Below are 24,356 nucleotides of genomic sequence, written 5' to 3'. Positions count from 1 at the left end.
TGAATCTTGTCTTACTTTTCCCCTTTGTTCCTTTAATAGTGGCAGGAACCACCACAAGAATTAACAACCAGGATGATTGCCTTGAAACGTCCTATTTTAAGAAGCAGTGAATGCTGCCCTGTGACGAAAGGACTATGGTTTTCTGTCATAGTGAGTTTTACACTCAAGGCAACTTCACGGAAATTTTCATTCCTTCTTCGCAGACCCATTAAAGTTGGGTAAATTCATATACCCACCAGATAAATGAGAAAACAGAAGCACAGAGACTCGAAGCAGTTTGTTTCATAGCAATCAGCAAGTCCAAATCAGAATGGGGATTCTTCCCACCGCAGCCCAGCTGGAGACCAGCACAGACATGTCCTAATTTGGCAGCCCGCGTCACAAACATCCATTCCCCAAACTTCTACCATACCAGATACCTGGTCATTTCAATTAAGCTCCCTCAAATTGGCTTGCCAGATAAAATACAGGAGGCCCAGTTAAATTTGAATTTCAGATAAAAAATTTTTTTAGTATAAGCATAACCCCAAAATTGCATGGGACATACTTATACTAAAAAATTATCCATTGCTTAACTGGAGGTCCTGTGGCCTTATTTCCTAAATGTGACAAGCTCTATCAGATGATCTCCCAGTAGACCAGATAAGAGATTCAAATTACAATTTCTTTGGAAAGTCAGACTTTTCTTGCATGGATCCTGAAACACAGCTATTCAGCAGAAGCATGTTTGATACTAGGGTACGGTTTGATGTCATTTGCTATTGAGACCGGGGATCCAGTCTTACACTATTATTCATTCCTCTTTCTAAGAGCTTCCTGGAGGGTCTGTTTGAGATAGGAATAATGCTAAAATGGGACTCAGGATGCCATTTTATCAGAGCAGTGGCCTTCCCCACGGAGAAATATGGCCCATTGATCTTGAACTCTGAGCCATCAGACTAGCAGTCTGGCTGCCCTGGGAACAGAGGGGGCTGCCCAAGAAGGGAAAGGTAGAGGAAGCTGAACCGTGAAGGGAAAGCATGACTGGTGTTAACCTCCGATGCTGTCTCTAGTCCAGATTGAAGGAACCCAGTCAATAGTGTCTTCTGAAACCCAGAACTAAGAGCATGTCAATCTGGGAGCTATGAGGTAAACCAAGGTGGGTCATAAAATCAGGGATAAAGTGAGGCTGCCAAAGGAGGAGAAGGATAAAGCTGCTGTGCAAAGAGGAGCAGAAAAAAAGGGTCTGTAGTTCTGTTGGCTCCTCCTCCTCCAGTTCGGGTTCCAGCTGCATGGCCAGCTACATCTCCCTTTTCAAAAACTTCAAATAAATTCCCATTTTGTGCTGAAGCTAGCTTGGGTGGGTTTCTGTTACTTATGGCCATTCTGTCACTTACTTAATTAACGAAGAGGAAAACAACCAAATAAAGATACAAGGGCCCGCTTCAGTTCATTGCAATTTATTTAATTTAAAAATAAAAATGGAAACAAAACAACAACAAAAAAAAGAAAAACAAAACAAAAATCAGTTTCCAATGAAAATACAAACACTTTGGGTGGTTATCCAGCTTTTCCCCCCCCCGTCGGCTGTTCTGGGCTCAAACCAATCAAATGACCGAAAACCAATTTTGACCAGAGCCATAAAGCATGTTGCACCAATTAAATTACACCAATATATTATTATAATACCTTTGAAATGCCTTTCAGACCAATAAATAAAAAAAGACAAATTCAAATAAAAAAGTCAACTTTTTATTACCAAAAAAAAAAAATAGAAATTAAATAAAAGTCACAACACGGATTTAAAAAAAAAAATGTGCAGTCAAGTTTCTCTCTCTCTCTTTTTTTTTTTTTCTTCTAGGAATGATACCATGCCAGTAAATCCCTACAGAACATTTCCAGTTTGGCAATAAGCAGTCGATCATTCACATTTGTACTCAAGACCAGGCCATGGCGACATTCCCCTGAATTTCCCCCTGAAAAGCGCTCCCCATCATCTGAAGAAGCAGCACCTTTTAACAGGGATGGAAAGTCAGGGAGCACTTAGATGTTTCATTTCACCCAGGGTCTTGAAGCACATCCTGAAAACTGATCATGCCTTAAAATTTACCAGTACAAAAGAAGTATAGTTCTACTCCTTTGGCAGATCTGTAAACTAAGACACAGAGAGGCCCTTGGAGGCCAGGAAAGGACCAGGAGAGCTAATGTGGAATCTCCTGCTTGGTCCACCGGGTCATAAGAGTGTCTCTCACTTGTAATTCCATGGAAATGAATTAAGCATGACTTTCTTGGTTGGGGATTGGCTGGTAGGGATGATAGGACTTAATCACGAAGCAGGGAAGCTGCATGTCAGGGCTTTTCTCTCTATTCCAGGCTTTTCCTTAAAAGGCCAGTCAACATGGCATCTAGAATCAGAGAATGTTAGCAGAATGTCAGAACCAGGCAGGGCCTGAGAGACGAGCTAGGCCACCCCTCCAGCCCTCAATAAAGGGAAACCTACGGCTCCAAGATACTGCAGGTGCCTCAGACCAGCAGCTGGTTAGCAGCGCACCAGGATTCAACTCAGAACTTCTGCCTCGAAGTGGAAGACTGTCTTTGCCACAGTCCACTGTCTGGGTTTATTGACAAAAGAGAACATGCATGTGTGGGGTATTCTGTGGAGAGAAAGATGAGAAGTAGAGTGATTTTCCTTAATAGTGTCATTTTAGAAGGATGGCAAGTATTAAACAGATAGGATCACTTGGCAAAAGGAAAAAAAAACACATCAACCAGTAGGTTGGTGTTATACCTTAGGCATATGCACAGCTACCAACTAGGCCAGCTACCACGCATGAGGGACCAGCAGTGTGGCAGGACAGTCTGTCCAGAACAAATTACATAAAAATGAGACAAGGCATGGGGAGCCCAGAGGTTGTGAGATGCCCCCCCCATGCACCCACATATTCCCCACACATAATTTGCTATCTAGATTTTTTTTTCCCTTTGAACCTATATTGGAGCTCAGGAAGAAGGTGGAATTGAAAGAAAACAGAGATGCTTCCCATAACACCCTGCGCAGCTCAACCTGAAAAAATGCACAAGCCACATCCCCAGAGCTGGTGGCAAGGGGGAGAAATGGAGCCACCTCCTTAAGGAAAGGGCAGTTTCACTCCAAGGATTGCCTTCAGGTGAATTCTTTCGCATCTCCCTATAAGCTACTGTCTGTTGGTTTACCCCAAAATACCCCCCAAAACTAGTCTTCCTTATCTATCTTTGTGGCTACCAGAGGTTGACCATCTTGAAACAAGGCTTTCAATTTGCCCAGGCCAGTAGGCTCTGAAGTCATCCCAAATTCCCCAATGAGATCATGAATTCTAAACCCAGTATCTGAAGATGTCCCATTGTGGGACTAACATCTTATCACCTATAATCTGGGTGTCTAGAAGTTAAATCCCTAGTTATGTTACTTTTTATGATAAGAAGTCCTGCTATACCTCTTTCCTGCCTACCTCCAGAACCATCTGGATAGCTTCTGAGGAAATGTTCCCTTTTCTGTACATTTCCTCCCAACCCACTCTCCTCTTTCAACACCTTATTCATTTAAATGGGTGGAACTTTCTTTTCCCCCAAAGCCTAGGACTTCAAACCCATGACAGAAAACCTAGATACAGGGGGAGCACCTTCTGCCTACCTTTCTTTTCCTCATCCAAATATCCCAGCTACACACTAACTCCCTAGAAGCAAACTCGCCTGCCCCTGCAGATTCTACACTTGGTGGATGGGAAACCGTCTGCTGTTAGTAAACAGGGTAAATGGTTGAGCCAGTTACTCTTTTGGAGACTGTGGACAGCATCACATCTGAATCATGCAGGTAAGAACCCAAGAGGCAGCATTCCAGTTAATGATGAGATGTTAAAGAAATCAACAAGTTGTCCCTTTGCTGGTGTGGATCGATTTCCATTCATCTGTGCAGAGACCACAGAGGGTCCCTAGCTCTGTTACACACCAGAGTTTTGACCTCTGACACCACCAGGTTTTTCCCTGTCCATCCTCGGGAGGTTGTGCTGAGGAGCAAGGCAGACATCAGGAAAGAAGAGGCAGACAGCAAGAAGCCCAAAAATCACCATGGGCCAACTCTTAAGTCCTTAGTGGTGTTCAGAGCACTCTCTCTCTGACCGAGGCCTTGTCTTCCATTCAAGGTAGAGTGGAAAATTAACAAAGGCTGCACTAGGGGCGTGAAAGACAAGCATAGATCCCACAGGATGCCTCGACCCAACACTTCCAAGGGCTTGGCCCTATCAAGGAGGGCAACCGCATGGCACGAGTGCTACTGCGCCCTTCCTGTGCCCAAGGCAGCCGCTGCTATTCAGTCACAGCACTCCTTCCCCCAGTGCCCAGGCCTCTCCCCCAGCACACCCAGCAGCCATTATCAGTCAATCACCCATTCAAGTTCACGTGGCTGAACTCTACTTGCCAACCCCATGCAGTCAGACCAAGCCTGCTAGTGCAAGGAGGGAAGCAGTGAAGTCTGAGCTCACCCAAGGCAGATGGCCCCAGCCTCTCTGTCCCTCCTCCAGAAGCGTTTGGATGACTTTTAGGGATCCGTTCCCTTTCCCATATGCTTCCTCCCCATCCTCTTCGTGCTGGCCAACACCACCTCCCCTGGACAGCTGGTCCTCTCGGAGGTGCCACAAAGTAAATGCCAATTAGGACCCCAATTCAGAATGGCAGTTGGCAGGGCTGGCGGAGCGCCCACTTCTCCCTTTTAGGTGCCGGCTCAAGCAGGCAAACTTGGCCGAGCATGACGGCACCGAGCCGTTTCTTCAGTCCATGGTCGCTGCCAGCAAAGAGGTACCCAGCCCGCTCGCACAGGGTCATGGGTCCCGCTCCTCCCCGAGCCCACCCACAACCCAGCCCCGCCCCGGGCAGCTAGTTAAGCTTGTTGCAGATCTCCAGCGCTTTCTTGTAGACCTGAGTCACATCGTCCATGTCCATGAGGAGGGAGAAGCTGCTGTCTCCCAGCCGGTTCCGGTACCGCTTCAGGTACTGGGGTCGCGGCCGGTTCTGGAGCCCCTCGAAGTCCTGGATCTGCAGGAAGTTCTCCGCGGACACGCAGCTGCGCAGGCGCTGGCGGGCCGGCCGGTTCTCCTGCAAATCCAGCAAGTCGAAGGAGTCGCTGGACAGGACGCTGTCATCGCTGATGACGCTGGAGGGCCGGCTGTAGCTCCGGGAGAGGCCCTCGGGGGGCGCGCCGGGCTCCAGCAAGGATTCCAGTGTGGGCACATCGGGGCTGGCGAGGGCCGGGTCCGTGCTCCCCGCCGAGTACTTGCTGCTGTGTTTCAAGATGCCCTTCCTGCGGCAGGAGAGGCCGAGGACGGGCCCCCGGGCGGGGTCTGGGGGGCTGGGGGAAGGGAGGCCGCTGCCCGGCCCGTCCTGACTGTCCAGCAGCTCCGAGGACTCGCTGCGCTCCGGCGACGAGTAGTAACCCGACTCTCGCTGCTGCGTCTTCTTGAGGATGCCCTTCTTGGGCATGGTGGCCGACTGCTTGGGGCTGAGCTTGCCGGGCACGTCGGCCTCGGGGGAGCTGGGGACGGCCACCCCGGTCCGGCACACGTCGGGCTCTATCTTGAAAGCAGACGGTAAGGCGGGGCTCACCACACCTTCGATGAAGCCCGTGCTGTGGGAGCGATGCTCGCTGTTGCTCCGCTTCTTCAGGATCCCTTTGGGCCTCTTGGAAGTCAGCTTATTCGGGCTCTCCGGCATCGGGTCCTGGCCAGACTGCGCGAAATCATTCTCTTTCTTGGACTTCTTCAGTGACCGCTGGCGCTCCAGCATGACCTCAGAGGCGCCGGGTTTGGCCAGGCCCTTGATTTTGGCATCGGCCTCAGCCTGCAGCCCCGTGGACCGGTGGTGCCAGTCAATGATGCGAGCCAAGAGCGGGGACTCAGAGTTGTGGAGGGCGTCGCAGTCACAGACGCTGCTCTTATAACCCCAGTTCACCCACCAGTGGTTGGCAATGTCCTCGATGGTGGCCCGGCGGTCGGGGTTCACCATCAGCATCCACCGAATGAGTCCTCGAGCGTCTGTGGCACGAGACAAAAAGAATGATGCATCACATGGAAGCCTTTGGCCTTGATGGGGGCTGACACTGCAGGAGTGATATGATATTTCATATGCATATGAAAAAATATATATGCATATACATATGTATTCTTATGCACAGAAATTGTGTTATAAATTCTCCTGCTCACTAAAATGTATTCGTAGCCCCAAAACCAATACCCGGCCACTCTCCCTATCATTCGCTTACATTCACAAAGTGGCAAATAATTGGAGTTACCCGCAGCATGTATGCATGTTCCCATGCTGAGGCGAAAGGAGGTGATAGGGCCCTGTCTTCTTGGTTCCACTCTCCTACTATAAACAAATGTACTTTTCACAGCCTGTCTGGTCCATGTTTTTCACATTTCTGTCCTTTCTGTTGGTGATTTTGCTGTGTAAAATGGCCCCCCAGCATAGTGCTAAAGTGCTATCTCTGGTTCCTGAGTTAAAGAAGGCTGTGATGTGCCTTTTGGAGAAAATGCCTGTGTTAGATAGGCTTCGTTCAGGTAGGAGTCATAGCGCTGTGGGCTGTGAGTTTGATGTGAATGAGTCAACAAGACATTTTAAATGAGGTGTCTTTCAACAGAAATATACATGAAATGAGGTCATATATTGATCAGCTGACACAAATATTGTGACCAGAGACAGAGCCCTGTATTTGCCCTGGGAGCAGTGCTGCTTCGTATTCACTAACTCAGTGTGCATAGCAACTTTGCAGGACATAACCGCCACAAAGGATGAGAATCAACTGTGTGTGCATCCGCATGTGTAGCATGTCTATATACAAACATCTGTGTTAACTATTTTCCAAAGAGGGCCACCTGGACATACATGCTCTCCATCCAGTTTCCTATCAAGAGATGGAGCTTATGATCTTGGTTGCTTTGACCCATAGAACATGGCAGGAATGGCATTATCTGGCTGCCCAGCACATACATTAAGAAGGCCTGGAAGCCTCTTCTTCCTCCACCGTAGAGCCCTGAGCTGCCATAGAAGATGTCCAGGACTCCTCCTGGAGAGACAGGCCTAGAGAGGCACCTCATGGAGAAGGAGCCCACATGGAGGAGCACGGAGCAGCTGTCCCACAGCCAGACCCAGCCCAGATGCCATCTGAATGCAACCGTAGGAGAAACACAAGTAAGGCCAGAGGAGCTCTAGCCAACCCAGGGAATGGAGAAATGTGGTACCTAGCTGTTTAAACCACAAGATTTATTCAGGGCGGTGGGCGATAGAGTTGTTATAGCAATAAATAATGCAACAGTGCCCACGTGCCATGCCCCTGGCTGGGAGCTTAGTAGTAAAAAAGAGCAGTTGCCACTCTCATGGCACTGAGTCTAGTGAAGGTGGTTTATACGACCACATGGACTAGGAAGGATTTCATGTGATATCTCTTCCAGTGGAGAAACTGAATCCAAATGGTAAGGGACTTGCCCGGGTTCACATGGCAAGCAAACAGGACTCCTAGCCTGCCTGTTGTAGAGAACATTTGTCCTTGAAATTCTATTCGGGAAGGTTTTGGCAAAGCACCCTAGCAAGCTAGCTTTGCCGGTAGGCAAAAATCTGGAGAGAAAAAGAAGAGGAAAAGCAGGAGACTCCTTACAGACCTTAAAAGGAAGCAGAACGAACCTGTGAGCTACAGCAGGTAAACCAACCACTCCCGCTCAACCTCTGACCCTCTAAGGGCACGCACCTGACGGCTGCGTGGGCTCCCGGTACTCTCCACTGCTGATCTGCCGAATGAGGTTTTTGTGATCAAAACCATCGAAGGGCATTGTTCCATAAACGAGAGTGTAAAGCAACACACCCAGGGCCCAGCTGTCCACCTGGAGCAGAGAGACAGGACACACAGGAGCTCAGAAGCAGGTTCCGGGAGGCCTTCTGGTCCATTAGCATCACAGCTTGTGGGCAGCCACCCCCAACGACACCAGGAACTGAATTTAGCACCTGGTAGACAGGATCCCAGCACAGCCTGACAACTGATATGTGGTGTAGCTGTGCGCTGCTTCAGTGCCTGACCTTCCCACTTCAGAGACCAAGAGTCTCAATCCACAGAAGAACTTTCTTAAAAAGATTATCTTCTTGGATCCTCAGTATGATGTTGTGAAACAGGTAGGGCCTGAATTATTTTCAACCCCATTTGACAGATGGGAATACTGAGGCATAAAAAAGCTAAATGATTTCTCCAGACCCCCTCCTTGCCTCCATGACGGGTGCAAGACTGGGACACGGGGCTCTTCACTCTGCGATTCCAGGCATCGGTTCCTTCTTGCACCTTATTCAAATAGATCCGGGGCTGCAAACCCAAATGCTAACAAGAGCCAGCCGTGCAACAGCCATGAACAAAGCAGGAGAGAATGTGGGATACACCCAGGAGTGCTGGGGACAGAGACAAACTGTAGGATGCGTGGACCCACCTCAAACAGGCAGCCTCGCCTTGGCTAACTGCTGCCACACAGCAACGTAGGCCAGGCCCAGCACTGCCAGATCCTTTTGAGAAGTCAGAAACCAGACTGTTATGTGGTATCTCCTAATTATTAAACGTTTAGTTCATTTGCCTTTAGAAAGACTAATGCGGCCAGATAAAGCAGGCCTGCTGGCCAGATCACAAGCCACCAGCTTAGAACCTCAGGGAGATCATCAAAGATCAAAGAAACATTCATTACCTACGATAAATGTACAATGTCAAGTTTCTAGAGTCTTGTAAATCGAATCCAATGCTCCTCCCTTACATTCTTATTTTAGAAAGACTTTCTCTTCACTGCAATTGGTAGAGGCACTTGGCACCCTTCTCTTCACCCTCCAGCCCTGCCTTCAAACACTCTTAGACAGATAAATATTTGGAGGGAAACATTTCAACTCACTGAGCGGCTGCTATTTAAAGGATAAGGAATGGATGAATTTCTCTGTAAAGAGAACCATCCTTTTAAAGAGAATAATCACTCACAACTCACCCATTTTCAAAATAACATTTTCACATACACATCTATTACAGTGGCCCTGAGAGATTTAGGCATATAAAGAAATGTATTTCTTGTGCACTAGAAGGTGTAATGAAAACTGTATTTCCTTAGAAGAGCCTGGTTTGAGTGTCTGCCTCTTGGTTTCTGCTCAGTCGTGATGTCATGGGGTCATGACAAGCCCATGTTGGGCTCTGCATTCGGCTTGAAGTCTGCTTGGCATTCTCTCTCTCCCTCTCCCTCTGCCCCTCCTGCTCATGCTCGCTCTCTCTCTCTCTCTCTCTCTCTCTCTCTCAAATAGATGTATAAGTCTTAAAAAAAAAAAACACTCTGTATTCCTTTAATCAAAGGTATATATTATCAAAAATGTATGCAAAAAATATTTATTGCATAGTTAGGGGTTTTGGGTTTGTTTTTTGGTTTGTTCCAACAGAGAAAAACTGAAAACAATCTGTCTAATTCTAGGGACATGATTAAATTATGGTATTCATACAATAAAATATTATGTCATCATCAGAAACCATGTTTTAGGTAATAACAAATTCCAAAAATGTCACAATATAATTTTAAGCCAATAAAAGGCCACGTACACATAGGTATACACGTATGTATAATGATTACAATTTTTTTTTAAATGCAGAGATCAACACTGGAAAAAGGTCTAAAAGAAAAGTCACAAAAATATTACATGGTTATCTCTTGAGGGGAGATTACAGGCTACTTTATTTTCTGGGTTTTTCAAATTTTCTTCCAGGTGTTTATATTATGGCTTTTACAATCATATAGTGAAAAGCTTTCTTTGCTTGCTTGCTTTTTTGTTTGTTTGAAGTATTTCTTAGATCCACTTCTTGCCCTCCTTCCTTCCTTTCCTCCTGCACCCCACCCCCATACATAACAGCAACATGCTCACCTCTGGCCCCCGGTAAGGTCTTCCATTGACAATCTCAGGAGAAGCATAGAGTGGGCTCCCACAAAATGTTTGCAAGAACTTGTCCTTCTGGTACAGGTTGGAAAGCCCAAAGTCAGCAATCTACAAAAGAGAAGCAAGACTCAGAGAGGCCCATTAGCGTTCTAGAGTGTGCCCACGGTAGATCATGTGAGCACCCGGGCACCGGGGTGTATGTGCTGGCTGGGTCACCATTTTTTCCTCCAGTCTTCAGTCTTTATAAAAGAACCAGTCCACAGGACAGGGCCAGTGACTCGCATCTGCAGTCCTGGGCATGCATAAGGTCAGCCATATCTGTGCAGTACACGCTCTCTTGCTTACTCAAAACTGCTCCTTGCATGGACTTGACTTTCACTTCAGTTTGGACCTGCCCTGAGAAATATCCACACAATCACAGGCTTGGCATTCCTGATGCATACAACAGTGCACAAGTAGTACCATCTGTAGCCCACCTAAAACCACACGGCACCCACAGGGACTTTGGAAAACCCTGAGCAGTGCCAATGATACCGCCTACCTTTTCATCCACCCCCACTCTAACCAGAACTCTAGTTTGCCAGTGCATGACCCTAGAGGAAGTGGACCCAGAGTCCTGGATTCTGAGTCACCATATACCAGCCCAAACTCTGCTACTAGCCATCTATGTGACAGGGAGCAGGCCCCTTAGCTACTCTGAGCCTCAGCATAGCCACCAGAAAATGGAAACCCAGGATCTTTTCCTGTTCTGGATCGCAGGATTATTGTGAGGGAGGATGGAGAATCAATCAATCAATCAATTAATCAAGATGAGACCATGAATGTAAACCTTTAAGTCTTCAAATTCCACACAAATGTTCTACCTAACTCTGCTTCTCTTATGCTGCATATCCCTTGGAATCACTCCTCTGTCTCCTGGTTTCTTGAAGCATTTTACTCCTTGTCCTTCATGGCAGCACTCTTCCCTGTGTATGTGTGCACATAAATATATATAATCACATATATACACATCACATATATATGTTATATATGTCCATATACACATATATAGAATATATAAACATATATACACGTATATATACATACATGTATACATAAATAATAAATTCTCCTTGCCCATTAGACTCTGAGTCCCGTGAGGCAAGTGGCATGTGCCACATTTTCCCTCATCTTTGTGTCATCCACTGCTTAGCACCTGCCCCCCCAATACTTTTCACGTAAATAGGCAAATACTTTGAAAAGCACAAGACGGTTAATAGAAAATGCAGAAGAAGGGCAGCCCCGGTGGCTCAGCAGTTTAGCGCCGCCTTCGGCCTAGGGTGTGATCCTAGAGACCTGGGATTGAGTCCCACGTTGGGCTCCCTGCATGGAACCTGCTTCTCCCTCTGCCTGTGTCTCTGCCTCTCTCTGTGTGTGTCTCTCATGAAGAAGAAAGAAAGAAAGAAAGAAAGAAAGAAAGAAAGAAAGAAAGAAAGAAAGAAAGAAAGAAAGAAAGAAAGAAAGGAAGGAAGGAAGGAAGGAAGAAAAAGAAAGAAAGAGAAAATACAGAAGAAGAAGAAACTTAGTCACCACGTCTTTACTGAACCACCTCCAAGTACTAGGCACTGTTCTGAGCACTTCACCCTCTCTAATCTAACCCCACCTAAAGCCCATTTACACAACAAAGCGAGTGTACTTCAAGCCACTGAACTGTACAGCTAAAAATGGTTAGGAGGGCAAATTTCATGTTACGGCTATTTTGCCACAATGTTTTAAGCCGATCAGGAAAGTGAGGTTTAGGGAGATGTGGTGACGCATGTCAGGAGAGCGGACTAGGAGGCGGCTATGTAAGGCCATGTAAGGCCGGGCCTGCAAAGCTCCCGTGCACCGGGCACACAGCACTGCCCCAGGTGACCTGCAAGCTTCCCTCCAGCCTTCCGAGCCACCGGGCTTCTGCCATTCCCCAAGCTGATTTCCATTTGCGGCTGAGCGATTCACATGCCCAGAGTGCAGCCCAGCCCCAATGGCGCTGAGGCTCTGTTTTGAATGCAGCCCCAGAATAAGCCTATTTTCTAAAAAGTCGCCCCTGAATGAATGAATGGAATGCCATTGAAAGCAGCTGGTGTATAACCGCCCTCAGAAAACGCATTCTCTGGACTCAGATTGCATTTAATTGCCCTGAATTCCACTTTCTTATCAAGGCCTCTCATTCGCTTGCAGGAAGTTGGTTGGAAGCTTATGAAGTGTGCCCTGTCCATCAGAAAAGGAAGGGAACGGCCACAGCCCCAGAGCATGTCCCGAAGTCCCAGGGCTTCATCCTCGGCAACCGCAGCCAAGGCGACGCCCAGACACTGCACAGTGTGCGTCCCGAGGAAAATAATCCCCTTCCCACCCCTCGATGTCTGCGGCTTCCAAATACACACACACACACACACACACACACACACACACACAGACACACACACACTCACGCGCGCATGCGGATCTACCGCCACAGCGTGCAGATCCCTGCATGCACACACGCACACACAGCGGAGTGCTCCCCGTCTGGGCGCCCTCGCTCTCCGTGCAGCCGGCCTGAGAAGTGTGTTTATGTTAAGGCCCACTCCCATCCCCACAGACTGATGTTTATCAGCCTCTCCCAGTAAAACTGTCATTGCAGCTGACAGAAGATTAATAGAAATGTAGATTAGTCCGTGTTCTTGGCACTTCAACGGAAAAGAAATATTAATCAACACACACACACACTCGCACACATGCACGCACGCATCACAGTTCTCAAACCTTGAACCACCTACACTGGAGCTGCAGCTCTTAGATTTCACACCCTATGGAAATTCTATCGACTATAAGAGCGGAAATGGCCACTGGTTATAAAACTTCTCAAAACCTCAGTTTCTTATCTGTAAAGTGGAAGTAAGAACAGCAGTGACCTCCACAGTGTTGCTGCAAAAAGTAAATGATGAGAAGTATGTCAAATGCTTACAACCGTCATTGGCACAGAGTTGGGCCTCAAGATATATTTGCTTCCCACCCTTAAATCCGTATAGTAGCTTTATCAACTTTCACGATACTTAAAGCAACACTGATTTTCCATTTCAGGTAATTACTTCAGGCTTCTTTCTCAAATAAATAGACTTTACAGAAGGAAACTGAACTACATAAAAATATTAAGTAAAAGATATGAGGCCAAAGGCAAAAGCCAAGAAAACAGTGAAAGAAAAAAAAATTGAAAAAGCTGAAATTTTGGGAAACAGTGATAACAAAACAAAAATAACAATTAAAATTGTACTTTGCTGACACATGGGTAACCTCTTCAGAAAGACAACTACTCTGCATTTTTGCTGGTGATGGGGTTGTCTACCTGCCCTGTACAGGCTCAAAATCATGTCCCCATGCTGGGCTGGTATCCCACATAGCTTGGGCTCTGGAAAGGAATGGGAGAAGCCAACATTCAGGTCCTTAATTTGGGGGAGTTTTTTGTCATCACCAAGCTGTTCTAGAGGCGTGCCCCGCTGGATAAAATTCAGAGTTAGAAAGATGAGGTAGGAAGTGATTATCTACATTTATAAACAGCCTCACTGCAACCTCCATGCACCATGAAGACGCTGAGCTGAGTGAAGCCAGGCAGGTGCGAAAGGGTAAATACTCCACAGGTGCACTTACACGAGGTACCTGCAAGGGGCGGGGAGGGGGTGGGTGGGGGGGTTAACCTCAGATCTCTGTGGATAATCACTGTGAGTTCGCCGATGAAAAAGGAAGTACCTGCTTACTGGTGGGTAAACGCTGAAAATACTGATGAGGTCGATAATATAAGCGATGGGCTGATGGTCATTTGCAGTGTCTGAGAGGAAGTGCCATGGACTGAACAGATTGGAAGACCGGGGGCTAGCCTTGGACCCGGCCCTCCTGGGTGATGGGCAGGCTCTGTAAGTGACTCAGTCTCCCCATCTGCCAAGTGGGAATAATAATAGAACCCACTTCAGGAAGCTGTGTGGGGACCAAAGAACAGGCACAAAAAGCCCTTGAAATAGTCCTAGTCCTGGCAACTCTAGAGTACAGCAGTCATGGCACAGCCGGCAATTGGTCTGCTGAACAATTGTCTGTTAAGAGCCAATGCCCACCAAAGCCCAGGGAAATTATCATCTCCCACTTCTGGAATAGGCATGCCCAGAGTGAGAGGCTGCCCTGCACAACGGGACAAGTAAAGGATGCCGGTTTGAGGGCTTGGGTTCAAATCCCAGCCCTATCTCTTACCAGCACTGAACTTAGGTGGTGACAGACCAGCAGCTTTAGCACCAGCTGGGAAATGACCGCCCCGAACAATCTGGGGAAGCTCTTAACTGAGGGCACCTCCAAAATGCAGCCTCTCAGGGGATGCTAACGAGCAATCCGTCACGACTCACCACACATTCGACACAGGCATCCCTATGTGGGTGCTCTGGCCACTGCGGCCCAAGCCGCCTGGCCATCAGCCACCATCAGCACTTGGAGAGTCCCTTCCAGGAACAGCTGTCTACAAGCTGCCTACAGCTTAGACTGAAGCAAGAACCAAAAAAGTGTCCTTGTGTGATGTTCTCTTAGGTTTGGGGCAAATGTGGATGGTAGGGGTAGAGGGTAGAATTGATAAGACACCTGGCCTTCTTAGTCGAATGGCCTTAGGTTTGCAGCCAGGCCTGTTGCTAATATTAGCTGCGGGAACCTCCCCATCCATAAAATGGGGATAATCAGACCCACCGCAGTGGGGAAATTCTGAGAGCCAAATGGTAGAAGGCATGGAGAAGGTCCGCATGGGGCTCAGGCTGTCTGCAGAGGCTCAGTGAGGGTTACTTCCTTTTTGCCTCCGTGTCCTATTCCCGTGCTTGCTGCTCCTTCCCTGTAGAAGGCTGTCAGCACATTTCTATCAAACTCCCACCCATCCTTCAAAACCTAGTTCAATCACCACTGCCTCAGCAAAGGCATTGTTGGTCCATTTATAGCTAACAGACCCACCGCTTCCAGAACACATAACACAGGGCACTATGAGGCACATAGCAGGGCCACTGGCCCCGCCAAGAAAGGAGGATCAGTGAAGGCTTCCTGGAAGAAGAAGCAGTCAAGCTGAGACTGAAAGGAGGGCCAGGCGAAGAGCAGTGGGAAGAGTGCACCAAGCACAGGGAACCATGTGTGCAAAAGCCACAAAGCCAGAGAGAGCTCCATGGGTTTGAGGACTGAGTCCTACACAAGTTGTCTTTCTCTGACCACCCTGGCTAAAACGGCACCTGCAGCCTCCCTCCATCCTCACTCTGCATGGATTGTCTTCACCACCAGACAATTATGTTCTGTATTTATTTGTTTGCTGCTTGTGTCCCCAACTGGAATTCAAAGTCCACCAGGGCAGGCACCTTGTCTTCTGCATTCACCTCTGTATCCCTTTCCTGGTTCCTTGTTACTGCCAGCACCACAACCGTGAGATTCCGAGTTCCAGAGGACAAGCACCTGGCCGTCTGGTTCGCTGTTAAGTCTCAGCATCCAGCACAGGGCCAGATGCACAGTGGGAACTTAGTAAACGTCCGTAGCCCAGTAGGTACTGCCCTCAGGAGACCGGGCTGCATAGGTGCAGAAATAGACAAGTGAGAGCAGGCGTGCAGAGGATACTCACGTATACACACACACAACCATAAATGGATGAACAAACAAACCAATGGATTAACTAATGCACGAATGCAGAGTTCTCACATTCATATAATCAAAGCCCAGAGGCCATATCCTCAAGCCGCCCCATTTGGCCTTGTTAAGCCTCAGAGATTTCTAGCTCATCTTAGCCCTGGGCATTCAAAGCTTCTTTTCTTGTCCGCAGCAGCAGCATTTCCATTGTCATCAGGGGCGACAGGCCATTTCCCCTATGCCCCTCTACTCTGAGCCCTGGGAGCTCACCAAATTCCCAGCCCTCTTTGAGGAGGCGAGCTGACCCTAGTGTTTGGACCTCTTCTTATTGTTAGACAATTTTACAGGACCCTTCTATGGGAATTGCCGGCATTCCATTCTCCCAGAGAGTGGGATGTGAATCTGGCCCATTTTTATTAATTGCAAATTAATGCTATGCTGGGTGTCTATTTTAGTAGACATAGGCTTACTCCACAGAGGCTTTAGCAGGCTTCTCCGAAGTACGGAATGCAACCCAAAGAAGCACATTGCTCTCATTTTTTCTGCCAGCAGACTATGTGAATATTTTTAGAAGCCACGCCCTCTCGCGCTGCCCAGATAAATAATTTCCAATGCCAGATGTGCTCTTTGCAAATCAACATCAGGCAGAGAAGAGGGGAGGAACGAGCTCCATGGCTCACACAGTGACATGTGACAAGTTTAAACCAGTAGCATTTTTATAGCCTTCCTGGGCAAAAGCCCCCCACCCTTGGGATACGGAAGATGGAATCACAGGTACCTAGGGAGGCACCAGAGGGGGCTCCAAGAGGGACCTGGCTGCTCATAATCCCTCAGCTTTCTCTCCCAGGGTCAGATGCTAATGCCATGCGCTTTTCTGGATATGGAGCCCAGCATGTGGCCATGTGTCTGCTGCCTTTGCCACCAGTGCCCTTTCTAAATATGTTTCCAGCAAAATGCTGAGTCAGGAAGAGCGCGGCAGATACAGTCGGAAGATAAATCAACATCAGCTGAAATGCATTTTTAAAAACTGTTGGAAGTGCATGTGAGATGATGAAAGAGAATTTGTCCAGAAGTCAGTCATGGGAGTTCTTATCCTGGCTGTCATCCCTTCACCCCAAACCCAAACAATTTAAGGGGACCTACTGTGTGGCGAGCACTGGGCCACACTCCAAGGAAACGGAGACATAGGAAGCCCACACTGATTTACCGCGTGTGATCTTGGGCACGTCACCTAGACCTATTGGGCCTTCATCATTCAAACAAGGGCGTTCGAAGATGACCCTCAATGTTTTTTACGCTCTAGGATTCTTAGATCCTAGCAGCATCCTGAACAAGCAGAAGGAAGAATGTGTCGGGGAAGGGAAAGGTTTGGTTTCTGTTCGGGTGTGTGTGGGCTTGTGCGCCTGCTTTTCACCCCAGGAAATGCCAGGAGGAGAGATTCTTAAGGAGAAGACAAGGAGAGAAAAAAGTGTGATGGAAAGTTCAATCTTTATAATGTTCTGCGTGTCTGCTATTTACCTATACAGTGGGTGGGAGTGCAGATCAAAGTGTGAGTCCCGGGAGCTACAAGCCCAACACCACAGTTCCATTGCTCATGCAAACGAGCCATTCCCCCAGGCTCCTGCCCCATTGTTCCCAGCACAATTGCTTTCAGAATTCTAACTATTCTTCTCCTCCATTGGGAAATTCTATGACTCCATAGGAAGCTATGTGCCTTATCACTTCTGGGACTACATCAGGGGACCAAGAGGTCACACTGTCCCACAGAACCCAATCCCAGGCCAGAGGCTCACATTCCAGGCCTTGTAAAGACTACATTTCATTCTGAGAGCTCCGGGGGCAGGTGGCAGGAAGAATCTGCAGAGAAAGTTACCAGGGTGGATGACACAAACCCTTAGAAATGTGCCCCTCACACCAGAACCCAGTTCTCTAGCCAGGGCCTGGCCACCACTCTCTAGGGCCCAGGCACCTGCACAGCAGCTGACTCCCTAATTCAGTGTCCTCTCCGATGACCAACTATGTGCGCAGGCGCCTTGGATGCTAAGAGTTGAGCGCTAAGTGCTCCCGGTATTGTCTAAAATCCTCCTGTTTGCCTTGACTCCCCAGGCACGGGGCACGGCACACAGTAACTGCTCAGGAAACGCTCGCTGAAAAGAATGAACAAAGAGACAACAACCCCCAGAGGCAGAACCAGCATCTCTACCGGACAGGCAGGAAAACTGAAGGTCAGGGGAATAATTTTTCCAAAATGCTGCCATTAGTCAGGGACAGGGTCGTCATTCAAATTCAAACTGCAGGCTACCCAGCTCCAAAGCCACCGCTCTTGACTCACTGCACAGTGCTCAGCAGTGTATGAAGCTAAACACGAGGTATCTTAGTCCTGAAAACAAGCCTGTGCGCATCACTGTTACCCCTGATTTATAGTCACAGAAACAAGATGAAGATGCTTTCCCAAAGGCAAGCAGCTGGAAAGCCACACAGGAGGGGATTTTCTGACTGCACAGCCAGTGCTTCCGCTAGAATAATCCAGAAAGGGAGAAACTTTGAGATCCTCCTTCCTGATTCTGGAAAGAACCACTTTGACCAATTGTTTCCTCCTCATCTTATGGCCTAACACAGAAATAAACAGCCACGGTCAACTACTGGCAAAAACGTGAGGTCATCCTGACATGACTTCAAGGATCCTCTCAAAGGACACTGGTAATTCACGGTTGTGCCATGATCTGCAAACAGAATGGGAACGCCAAGCAAGGAGGCAGTCCCTATGCTGCACCCCCACCGAGGACCACAGCAACCAGAAAAGGGGACAGTGAGAGGTCATTCCCATGCTTTGTCTGGGGACCAAGGATGAAGTGCTCACGTCACCAGCGGCCAATTAGAGGGATCCCCCGGTGTCGGGAGGACTGAGGCCATTTCATAATGAAACCCATGCGGCGAGCTCCGTTTATTTTGAAACCGTATTTGCTTATTTTGCAGACGTGATCAAAAGGACATTCAGAGCACTCCGCAGGAGGCACTTGAACCCTGAGGGCCAGGAGAGCTTGCTTCAACTCCAGCGGCAGCCAGCAAAAACACTGTATGGAAGTAAAGCCCGTCACTGGATGGCATGCTCCTTCCCAGCAGCTCAGGCCACCAGAGTCAGCCTCCCAGTTCCACGGCTGGTTTGGGGGACAGGAGGGCTGGGGGAGAAGTACGAGGCATGGCATGGCAGTGACAGAAGAGTGGCAGGGAGAAGGCTCCAACTCTTAACCCAACCTGGGGCCCTGCTGGCAACTCAGACACACAGGGGCTCAAACCCCAAGTCCACTACTTACCGTTGTGTTACCTCGGGTTGGTTACTTAACTTCTCTGTGCCTGGCTTTCCCTATCTGCAGAATGATGCAAATAACAGTGCCCACCTCACAGGGTGGTGAGGGTTCAATGTAAGTGATACCAGGCAGACGTGACATGAACTATACAGGCAGTATGTTATTGTTGTTAAGTATTTTTCTGGTGATCATTGTAGACTCCAGGCTTCCTGAGGACAGTATTTTAATCACCTTTTTATGCCAGCGTGAAGATCGATGTCCAGCACGTAACTGGAGGTCGATCAACACTGGTAAAACTTATGTGTTGGACCTAAACTGGGGTGACTCCCTGCACTGCCTGCCAGGGCAGGACGTGGCCACATGACTGGCAGCCCGAGGCTCCTGCAGCATGCCTCCCTCCCCCCTGGCCCCCAGCTGCGGTCCCCCAGGCCCTGTGCATCCATCAACCAGGCCAGAGCTTTACCTTAATATTGCAGTTGTCATCCAGCAGGATGTTTTCCAGCTTCAGATCCCGGTGGACCACACCATTCTGAAATGAGAAGACAGAAGGAGCGGGAGGGTGAGCAAAGGGAAGTATCTGACAGATTAAAGAAATGTGCCAGCCCGGTGGTCTCTGCCTCCATCCTTCAGGGCTTCTGTCACTGTCATGAAGCTCCCTGCCAGCCAGCGACCAGCGACAGGGGAGCATTAGTCACTTGCTGTGTGGTTGAGGGAAAAATGACTGGAATCCATTCTCCCCCAGAGCCTGTAAAACAGCAGGGGGATTCTTTGTCGGAATGTAATTCCACTGTGTGAACGCACTAGAGTCGCAGGCGGCGGCAAACAATGTCTGTCTGTGAGCTGTGCTTCCCAGGGAAGAAGCAGATTTCTCTGCTGGAGATTCAGAATGTGGGGCTCATAGGCCTCGCTTGTCTGTCTGCCTGACTGTCCCCTGCAAGGCTCACTCAATCTATTATTCAGACCCATGAAGTTAATCCAGATCTGTCCAGAAGGTAACAAGAAGCCCCATGGGCATTTGCTGAGCGGCTAGCTGGAAGGGAAGGTTCTGCAAGTCCTTCTCTGCTCAGCTGGACTCCCGGGGGGGGGGGGGGGGGGGGGAGGAAGGTGGAAGGGGCCAAAGAGACCTAGCCACTGGGCTGACCCCAGCCGGTGGCTGCCGACCCCTGTGACCTGTCCATTCAAGCAAACTCCAGCAAATCTGGGAGCTGACCTGCACTGACAGGCCAGCAGCCTGCTGCTGAGGCTGAAAAGGAGTCATGAACCAACAGGCTGTGAGGTCTATACCACAGGAACAACTGGTGTGCACCATTCTTTATAAAACCCAGTGATCTTTGCAGCGGGGGAGGTGGGGGTTGGACATGGACAGGGGTAGAACCCAAAGAACCAGCCACATTGAGCTGCGCAAACAGCAGGGAGTAAGTTTTCTTATCATTCCACATAAAGAACATTTGCAACAGAAGCTGCTCTTTTAAGCAAACCAACTGGTTAGAACATCCCTGTCTTTCAATCAAGATTTTTAGTTCAGAATCTGCGTGTTTATAGTTGGTGCTTTATTGTTTGTTTTCCTTTCCATGTGACAATTCCTACTATCTCCAAAAGCACCGGCTGAAGAAATGAAAGCTCTATTTCTGCTACTCTTTTTCTAACGCAAACCTTCAAGGATGTTTTTGAATTCAGAAAGACACAAACCAAGGCTCCCAGAAGAAAGATATAGAATCTAAGATCCCCAATTCCTTCTAGTTTTAAAGATTGGGGGCAGTTTTTAGTTTATGTTATTACATTCCTAGTTTTCAGAGTAAGATGGAATGAATCTGCTAAAGCCTTGCTCATACAAAATCTCAAGTATTCACACACCTCAAATAATGAAAATATGATCTGTAGTACTTTACGCTGATGCCTGATGATAAGGTACAAAATACTGCATTGACCTAAGTAATCAGTGCCTTTTGAGCCCGCAAAGGTAACTCCAAAAGTGTTCTCATGGATTAAGGATTTTAGATTTGAATATCTTCCAGTAACTTACGGAGCCACTCTCAATTAATCAGAATATTTAACAAACCAGGAGACTCCAGGCTGCAACCATTGAATGAAGAAGCTGACTCTATTTTGGATGCTATGTGGGATTCAAGTCACTCAAAGTGAAAGACACTTCCAGGTGTGACCATTCTGAGGGAAAGTACAAGTACAATGGGAATCATGACTAACATGATTAATGACAATGATGGCTGAAATACGTCTTGGAATTACCAGTGTACTTCATTTCCTTTTCCAGAGACAAAGGGCAGCCTATCAGGCTCTATTATGAGCACATCGTGTTAGGTGTGTTGCAATAAAATGTATGTGTAGGTATGTAACCTATGTGGATATAACCTATGCAAGGAAAGATACCAAGAGCATAGGAAAGTTCACAACCAGTAACTCCACTTCTGGAATTTCCCTCAGTCAATCATTCAAATGAGAGGAAAAGGTTAATATATAAAGATGTGGATCACCATATATATTAAACAGAAATAGGAACCAGCCTTAGTGTCCAACAATCACAATAATTACAGAGAATTTTTAGTACAGAGAATTTTACGGAGAAATTTTAGAATTTTTAGTAACACAGAAGCATGTTCTGATTAAAATACTAAGTGAAAAGGCAAGGCACAAATGTAAAAATACATGCACTGAGGTACTGTGGATCCTGAAATAGAGAAGGGTCATTGGTGGAGAAACAGGGGAAATCTAAATAAAATCTGGAGTTTTGTTAATAACAGTGCCCAAATGTTGGTGTCTCAGTTTCGAAAAACATACTACAGCAATGTAAGCTGTTCCTGTTAGGATACAGTGAGTGAGGGGCATATGGGAACTCTCTGTACTATCTTAGAAACTTTGCTGTACATCTAAAACTATTCAAAATAAGAAATCCAAATTTAAAAAAATAAATTAGGAGTGGGAGGAAGAAGATGGGAAAGAAACGAACAAAAATGTCCATCACAGGTCATGCCTGGATTCTGGAATTATAAGTGATGGTGATTTTCTATTTCATAAATTCTCCATGCACACGACATGAACGGACAGCACCTGTATACTATGAAAAGAATCACGTGGCACCATCAAAACCGTTAGTGACCAAAGCTCTGGCAGGGCTCGCCGTACCTTGTGACAATAGTGCACAGCGGAGACAATCTGCCGGAAGAAGTGTCTGGTCTCCCTCTCGCTGAGGCGTCTCCGCTCGCTGATGTAATCGTACAGCTCCCCCTTGCTTGCGTACTCCATGATGATCACAATCTTATCTTTGTTCTCAAACACTGTGGGGGGAACAGCAACACACAAACACCCTGTTTATCCAGAGCTCACTTATGACTACAGAGGGTGCGAGAGAGGACAGCGGAGATGTCACTGAGCAGGGGCCAAGAGCTGTGGGTCAGGAGGACCAGGTGGATGATGACATCACCGCTATTGTCACTGGACACACCTCTGCACCCTGAGGGGAAAAGTGCCTTTCTTTTCTGAGGGCCCCACACATCACCAGGATGGTTCTGCTAGGCCCTGCCCACCTGAGAAGCCCCGCCCACCAGAACAGCCTGGCCCCGCCCACCGGGGCAGCCCCCTATAGACAGGACCATGGGTGAGAACACCTGCCTTCTATTTTTTTTTTAAGATTTTATTTATTTATTCATGAGACACACAGAGAGAGAGAGAGAGAGAGGGGCAGAGACACAGGCAGAGGGAGAAGCAGGCTCCATGCAGGGAGCCCGACATGGGACTCAATCCTGGGTCTCTAAACCGCTGAGCCACCCGGGCTGCCCTACCTGCCTTCTATTAACCTCTCCATACAGACTACCTACCTGGACCTCGGACCTCATAAGCTACTCTGAACCCAAAGTGGGCGGCTGAACTTGTATTTGGTCAAAACCTTCTAGACTTTCCATCTCACCCGAAATAAAACCCAACATTCCAAATGTGGTCTAGCAGGTCCCATGTGATCCTGTGCCCTTCCTAGCCCTGTGTATTCTGTGTATTTAGTCAGTCAGTCTCCCCGACTAGAATGTAAGTGAGGGCTCAGCACTCAGACCACTGACAGAGGCACAATTATCAAATGAGCGAACCCAGAACTTCCTAAGTGCATTGCGGGCGATTGCAGTGAATGATTTACATTAACCCTTACTATGCGCCAGGCTCCTGTAAGGTTTTGAGTACCTGACATGTACTGACTCATTTAAATCTTACAACAAACTTTCAGGGAGATATGGGTAATTTTACCACTTGAAAATTCGGACACAGAGGCCTGGAGAAGTTAAAGAGACTTACACAGTTTGGCTGAGCTGCCAGACGGAATGGACGGAGCTCACCTCTGGCTTCCGGTGAGGATGGGGACCCATGATGCCACAGCCTGGTCTTGCCAGGACCACTGCAAACACCCCAAGCTGGGTCCCCTGCCACAGCCCCTTCCCACTCAACCCCCACACCTCCATGGAAATTGTTTTCCAAATGCTTATAAATGCGTTTCTCTCCCCAACTCTGATATTCCAGTGGTGATGTTCACACTCTGCTCGACTGTGTCCTTGGGAGGAAGCACTGGGCACATGCCCATAGGGGCAGGATAGGGGAGGCCACAGAGCACAGATCCTCAGCACCACCTCCATCAAAGCCGCCACTACACTGCTATCTGATTCCTACTTTGGGCTTTCACATAGATGCCCGTTGAGCAAAAACAGCATAAATAATAATTGTCTTGAAATCCATCACTCCCAAGGGACATGGTATAAAAACCTATGTAGGGTACCCAAGACCCTTCCTGAAGGACCCCTGCCTATGACCCTCCATCTCATCAGCTTGTACCATTCCCCATCAGGCCTCTGATGTCCACCAATGCTGGACCATATGGTCTCTCTCTCTCTCTCTCTCTCTCTCTCTCTCTCACACACACACACACACACACACACACACAGCTGTTTCCCACCTTACCTCTGTCTTTATTTCTTCTTGCCTTACCTGCCCAGGAAACTCCAACCCATCCATCAAGATTGAACTCAAATATGGTTTCTGTTTTGCCTCCCTCTGCCCCTCACTGTGCTCTTCAATACTTTTATCACAGTATTTTCAAACTGCATGGATTTATTTGCTGGTTTACATACCCATTTCCTCTGCCTGGACTTTTAGATATAAAAAGTCTGGTTTTAGAATCAGACACTCCTAAGTAGGATTTCTGGTTCAGCACAGCCTCTTACTTGCTGTGTGACTCTGGGGGAGTTGCTTGCCCTTTCTGTGCCTCAGTTTAGTCAACTGTAAAATGTAAATAATACTAGCAAGTACTTCTTAGAACTGTTGGGAGTGTTTATTGATATTGGGTATGTTAAATGCTTAGAACAAGGACTACACTCACAGCATGTACTCGGTGATATTAGCTATTATTGTCACCATTGATATTATTGGACCCCAGGGCCTTAGCACTGAGCCAGACTCCTAGACATACTCAATGAGAACGGAATTGAACTA

General features: G+C 47.8%; 1 protein-coding gene across 2 annotated transcripts in view; it reads right to left on the bottom strand.

Annotated features, from left to right (window-relative positions):
- Nucleotides 1-1,423: 1,423 nt before the first annotated feature.
- The window catches only part of NUAK1 (NUAK family kinase 1), a 73,703-nt gene continuing 50,770 nt past the window's right edge, over nt 1,424-24,356 (bottom strand). For both annotated transcript variants that reach the window (XM_077914787.1, XM_077914786.1), the window contains exons 3-7: nt 22,014-22,165; nt 19,336-19,401; nt 9,928-10,047; nt 7,751-7,883; nt 1,424-6,041 (exon numbers count right to left, since the gene is read on the bottom strand). In XM_077914787.1, coding sequence (XP_077770913.1) covers nt 4,888-6,041; nt 7,751-7,883; nt 9,928-10,047; nt 19,336-19,401; nt 22,014-22,165 — 1,625 coding nt within the window. In that variant the 3' untranslated portion in view covers nt 1,424-4,887. The remainder of the gene's footprint in view (nt 6,042-7,750; nt 7,884-9,927; nt 10,048-19,335; nt 19,402-22,013; nt 22,166-24,356) is intronic.

The sequence above is a fragment of the Canis aureus genome, chromosome 11, assembly GCF_053574225.1.
Source record: "Canis aureus isolate CA01 chromosome 11, VMU_Caureus_v.1.0, whole genome shotgun sequence".
Lineage (NCBI taxonomy): Eukaryota > Metazoa > Chordata > Mammalia > Carnivora > Canidae > Canis > Canis aureus.
The sequence above is the reverse complement of the archived record's forward strand: the minus strand, read 5'-3'. Positions and strand labels throughout refer to the sequence as shown.